The following is a 6,252-nucleotide window of genomic DNA, read 5'->3' on the forward strand; positions in this document are numbered from 1 at the left end:
GATGGCAAGCAGAAGGCGCCACCAACGGAGGAGGAGACATAACTCTAGTTGACACTAGACGCCACCGTTCTACAATGGATTTTTGCCACCATTTCTCATGATCTTTTACATACTATTCTTGAACCCGACACCACGACAATGGAGGCTTTGAATAGGTTGCGTGATATGTTCCAAGATAACAAACACTCTCGTGTCGTTACACTTGAGTATGATTTCACCCATACAACCATGGAGGCCTTTTCAAGTGTCTCTGCTTACTGTCAACATCTCAAGTCATTGTCAGATCAACTCAAGAACGTCGGCTTTCCGGTCGATAACAGTAGGTTGGTTCTGCAATTGGTGTCCAGTCTCATTGAACCCTACAAGGGAGTGGCCACACTCATCCGTCAAAGTGATCCCTTGCCTCAGTTTTATCAAGCATGGTCGATGCTTGTTCTCGAAGAATCCGACCTCAAGAAGGCGGCTTAGACCTCGTCCTCCACCATGGTGGCTCGTGACTCGGATGAATCTCAAGAGATGTCTTATCATTCATCAGCACGCTGCACAAATAATGGTGGAAAACGGTATTCAAACCGTGGCAATTCTAGAAAGAATCGCAACAACACTAGTGGTCATGATAACTGAGGCACTGGCAAGGGAGGCTCTGGTGGCGGTGGCAGCAATGGCGGGGGTGGACAGCAGCAGCCCCAGAACAACCCCTGGCGTGCAGGTCAGTAATGGCCTTGGCCATGGATACAGTGGGTCGTTCCTCCTTGTCCATACCCAGTTGCTCCATCGGCCAGGCCCAATTATCAACAACCTCTGCACCAACAGCCTGATATTCTTGGGTCTAGACCTTAGCAGGCATACACAACCACAACTTCTACTCCAACAGACATCGAGGCTGCAATGCACACCCTCGATATTACTTTTCCGGATCCGAATTGGTATATGGACACCGATGCCACCTCTCATATGACATCCACCTCAGGTAATCGCATGGCTTATTTTAATATGAGCAATCATCGTGGTATCACTGTTGGTAATGGTCAATCAATTCCTATTCGTGGTCATGGTCAAACTAACTTGCCTTCCCCACATCCTCCTTTAGCCTTGAAAATGTCCTTCATGCTCCTAAACTAATCAAAAACTTAGTGTCGGTTAGAAAATTTACCACTAATAACTCTGTGACTGTTGAATTTGATCCCTTTTGGTTTTCTGTGTAGGATTTTCAGACAAGGATGCCTTTAATGAGGTGTGAGAGTCGGGGCGCGCTTTATCCTATCACCGAGTCCACCACTCCAGCCACTTCTTCCTCTACTTTTGTTGCCTTAGCTCCTTCTCTTTGGCATGAGCGGTTGGGACACTCAGAAGTATCTATCTTGCATTCTCTTAGGAAGAATAAATTTATTGAATGTAATCAAATTAGAGATTCTCGTATTTTTCATTCATGTTCTCTTGGAAAACATATTAAGTTACCTTTTGTTTTGTCACATTCTCATACTCTTATGCCATTTGATATTGTTCACACTAATCTTTGGACATCACCTATTTTGAGTTCCTCAGGGCACCGATATTATATCTTGTTGTTAGATGATTATTCTAAATTTTTGTGGACTTTTCCTTTTCAAACAAATCAGATGCTTATTCCACATTCATAAATTTTAGAACTTTCATCTGAACTCAATTCGAACGGGAAGTAAAGAATATACAATGTGATAATGGTAAAGAGTTTAATAATAAGCCTTTTTGGGATTTTTGTAAAGTGAATGGTATTTCTTTCCGATTGTCTTGTCCTCATACTTCTCCTCAAAAATGGGAAAGCCGAAAGGACAATTCATACAATTAACGATATTGTTCGTACTTCACTTGCCCATGCGTCATTACCTCCTTCCTTTTGGCCTCATGCCTTGCAAATGGCAACTTACCTTTTCAATATTCTTCCTCATAAGTTATTAAACTATAAATCTCCTCTTAGGGTTCTTTATCATAAGGATCCGACCTATTCTCATCTTTGGGTTTTTGGGTGTTTATGTTATCCTCTATTTCCTTCCACTACCATAAATAAACTTCAACCTCGCTCTACTCCATGTGTTTTGTTGGGATATCCTTCGAATCATCGTGGTTATAAATGTTATGACTTATCTTCTAGGAAAATAATTATGAGTCGTCATGTCATTTTTTATGAGACACAATTTCCATTTGCTAAATTACATACTCCTCATATTCAGACTTATGATTTCTTAGATTATGGCCCAAACCCATATGTGGTCCACCATTTAGTGTCTCAATCCACCACTCCTAATGCTCAAACTCCTGGTCTAGTTCCATTCGGGCCTAACTCCCCTAATATTGCAACCGGCCCAACCATTGAGCCAAAGAAGAATATTGTTAATTATACGAATTGTCCAGCGACTGCTTCCCCTCCTCCTAGTCCAGCCCCTTCTTCACGTCCCAACCCACCTCCTCGGGCTATTACACGCAACCAACATGGGATAGTTAAGCCAAAGAAGATCTTTAATCTTCATACCACTGTTGCTAATTCCCCTTTGCCACGTAACCCCGTGTCGGCCCTTCATGACCCGAATTGGAAAAAGGCTATGGATGATGAATTTGATGCTTTTATTAAAAATAAGACGTAGGAGTTGGTGCCCCGTCCACCTGATGTTAATGTAATTCGTTCATTGTGGATTTTTGCTCATAAAGAAAAATCTGATGGTTCTTTTAAGAGGCATAAAGCCCGTCTTGTAGGTGATGGCAAAACTCAATAGGTTGGCGTAGATTGTGGTGACACATTTAGTCTGGTGCTCAAACCAACAACTATTCGCACAGTTCTGAGTCTGGCTTTGTCTAAGGCATGGCCCATTCATCAACTTGACGTCAAAAATGCCTTCTTACATGGTGAACTTAATGAGACTATCTACATGCATCAGCCTATGGTTTTTAGGGACCCATAAAAACCTAATCATGTTTGTTTGTTAAAGAAGTATCTATACGGGCTTAAACAGGCACCGTGGGCTTGGTATAAGAGATTTGCTAATTTTGTTCATACACTCGGGTTCTCTCATAGCACTTCGGATCATTCTCTTTTCATCTATCGACAAGGTACTTCTATGGCTTATATTTTGTTATATGTGGATGACATCATTTTGACTGCTTCCTTTGATGAGCTTCGTAAGTCCATTATTACCGTTCTTAGCTAAAAATTTGCTATGAAGGACTTGGGACAGTTGAGCTATTTTTTGGGCATTGTTGTAACTCATCATGCAGGTGGTTTGTTTTTATCTCAAAAGAAATATGCCATGGAGATTATTGATCGTGCTGGCATGTCTTCTTGTAAGTCATCACCTACCCTTGTTGATACTAAACCAAAGCTTAGTGCTACATCAAGCACTCCATTTGAGGATCTGACTCTCTATAGGAGCCTTGCTGGGGCTCTACAATACCTTACTTTTACCAGACCTGACATTACATATGCAGTGCAACAGGTGTGCTTATTCATGCATGACCCTAAGGATGAGCACATGCACGCTCTTAAGCACATATTGCGCTACATTCAGGGTACTATAGATCATGATCTTCATCTTTATCCATCATCTACGTCCACTCATGTTTCTTATACGGATGCTGATTGGGGTGGATGACCGGATACGAGACGATCTACTTCTGGGTATTGTGTATTTCTTGGTGATAATTTGATCTCTTGGTCAGCTAAACGACAAGCTACTTTGTCTAGGTCTAGTGCAGAGGCTGAATACCAAGGGGTTGCCAATGTAGTTTCAGAGTCATGTTGGTTGCGAAATCTGCTTTTGGAGTTTCATTGTCCGATCCAGAAGGCTACATTGGTTTATTGTGATAATGTGAGTGCGATATATCATGCGGGTAATCTGGTTCAACATCAATGCACTAAACACATTGAGATGGATATACATTTTGTTCCTGAAAAAGTTGCTCGTGGTCAAGTTTGAGTTTTACATGTCCCGTCTTGTTATCAGATTGCAGACATATTTACCAGAGGACTTCCTTTGGTGTTATTTGAGGATTTTCGAGACAGTCTCAGTGTCCGTCGACCTCCTGCTTCAACTGTAGGGGTGTGTGTCATACCCTAATTTTGTATGGGGACCATTGTTTGATGGCATGCAACCTTTGCTTGATCGCTTCGAGGTACTTGGCACCCATTGTTGCACAATACGTAAAGTTCCATAATGTGCCAGAAGTCAAAAGAAAACATTGTTGCACGATCCGTGAAATTCCGTAACATGTCAGAAACCAAAAGGAAACATTGTTACGCAATCCGTGAGGTTCTGTAACATTCCGAAAGCCAAAAAAGGGATGATTACTTAATCCGTAAGGTTCCGTAACATTACGGAAGGAAAACAACTATCGTTACGAAGTTCGTAAATTTTCGTAACATTACGGAAAAAGAATCAGCAAAAAAAAAAAAGCAGGGGGTGTATTTAGTAAACAGGGGGGTGCAAATAGCAACCGGGCCCACTTGGGCCTTCCCGGATGTTCCTCCAAAAGGCGATTGCTTCTGGAGGAAGCAACCTAGCTCGCCTGGGCGAGCTGGGTGGCAAGCTCCTCCCTCATTTTCCTATAAATAGGGGGAGGAGAGAAGAAGAAAAACGTTCATCCCTCCTGGTATCTTGGGATCTCTTGAAATTAGTGAAAAAAGTCATTTCCGTGAAGAAAATCCACGCTGAGGCGCTTCCGTAACGTGGCCGAAACGTTTCCGTGGGTGATTCCGTGAAGATTTTCCGCCATCTTTCATTCGTTCTCCGTCGTTCTTCGGTCTTCAACCGGTAAGTTCTCGAAATCGAACTTTTTAATTCATTCTATGTACCCTTGGTGGTTCCCACTTGTTTCGCGTACTTTTATTTTCATTTCATTTACTTTCTGTACCCCCTTTTGACGTGCTTTAGTCATTTATTTAAGTCATTTTCTCGCCTAATAAAAAAATAAAATAAATTTCCACCGATCATGCCGTAACCACGTTGGAAACCAAAAAAGAGGTAAAATAATAATATAATAATCAAAAAATATCTTTTAGTAAAATAAAACAAAAAAATCAATCGGACGTTTCTCTTTGGGATTTTTCTTTCTTAATTGAATTGACTAATAACTAAAGTGAAACTAAGGCTAAAATCAACTCACAAAATGTCTGCAAAAATCACTGAAAAAACGTTTTAAGGTCCAATGCCTCAGCTTTTCTCACCAAGTAAAATGGATCATTTTAAGGCCCAACGCCTTAAATGACCACCATCCAAGTAAAAAATAATCACTTGATTCGCCCCTTTTGAAAGAACTACGTAGGTCTGATTTCCTCTTCAATGGAGGATACGTAGGAGCAAGAGCTCCGCTTTTGTCGACCTCAAAAAAAATAAAAAATAAAAGAAATAAAGGTTTAAATACATAATTTCACGCAATTCTAATCTGAGGCTGTTGTCCTTTGGGACAAATGTGAGAGGTGCTAATACCTTCCTCAAACGTAAAGATAACTCCTGAATCTGGAATATTCTTCATGACCGGTTTCCTTTGGTTTTTCTAAGGTTTTCCTTTCAATAAACGTTAGTGGCGACTCCGCGCATTTTCCTCCTTTGGAAGACGCACCCGTGAGCCTTGCCTTGCTCACCCGCAAAAGGGTAGGTTGCAACAGTTGGCGACTCCACTGGGGATCGTTTTGTGAGTTAGGCCTATTTTAGGAAAATGTGGAATTATGAAACTCTGTGTGTGCATCTTTTCTTGAACTGTGTAAAAATAATAAATGCTGTCTTTTCCACATTTTTACACTGCATTCTAAGCACCCACGGGTTTGAGTAAAAAGGGGCCCTATACCCGGGTTCATGGAAATCTAAGGAGTGGAGGTGAATCTATGGTCATGCTAGGTCTTCAACTTGCTTGATAATAGTAAAACCTCGTCTAGAGCTTTCTCTCTTTATAATGTGTTGTCGCTGGTATTCCATACCGCCGCAATATTATTATCTTGAGTGATGATACCTCTAGAAAACAGCCATGTAAGATATGGATCGTTGGGAGTAGTTATTAGAGACCCCTAGATATTATCCTATAGGTCCCCAAATAGGGGCATGGAGCAAGCACGCTATGTACCATTTGTTCTCATGCATTCTTCTGTGAATAGCTCATAAATTATAGTTTTGCTGTATATCTAGTGATATTTTGTCTCTTTAGAGTAACGCGTCACTTTTTAAATGCATACGTTGGGGCGCCGCAATGCCTAGAGCGTAGTATTAAAAATATGGATCTTTTTCGGTC

At 41.2% G+C, this 6,252-nt stretch overlaps 1 protein-coding gene across 1 annotated transcript; it reads left to right on the forward strand.

The window, feature by feature from the left end:
* The first annotated feature begins 138 nt into the window (after window positions 1–138).
* On the forward strand, window positions 139–468 carry LOC114416174. The gene has a single exon (XM_028381044.1). The coding sequence runs from the start codon at window positions 139–141 to the stop codon at window positions 466–468; it is 330 nt and encodes a 109-aa protein (XP_028236845.1).
* The last annotated feature ends 5,784 nt before the right edge of the window (window positions 469–6,252 follow it).

This window comes from Glycine soja, chromosome 6, assembly GCF_004193775.1.
Source record: "Glycine soja cultivar W05 chromosome 6, ASM419377v2, whole genome shotgun sequence".
Lineage (NCBI taxonomy): Eukaryota > Viridiplantae > Streptophyta > Magnoliopsida > Fabales > Fabaceae > Glycine > Glycine soja.

What these genes read in the sequence shown, in the direction of transcription:
- LOC114416174 (XM_028381044.1), top strand. Translation starts at nt 139, where the DNA reads ATGGAGGCTTTGAATAGGTTGCGTGATATGTTCCAAGATAACAAACAC.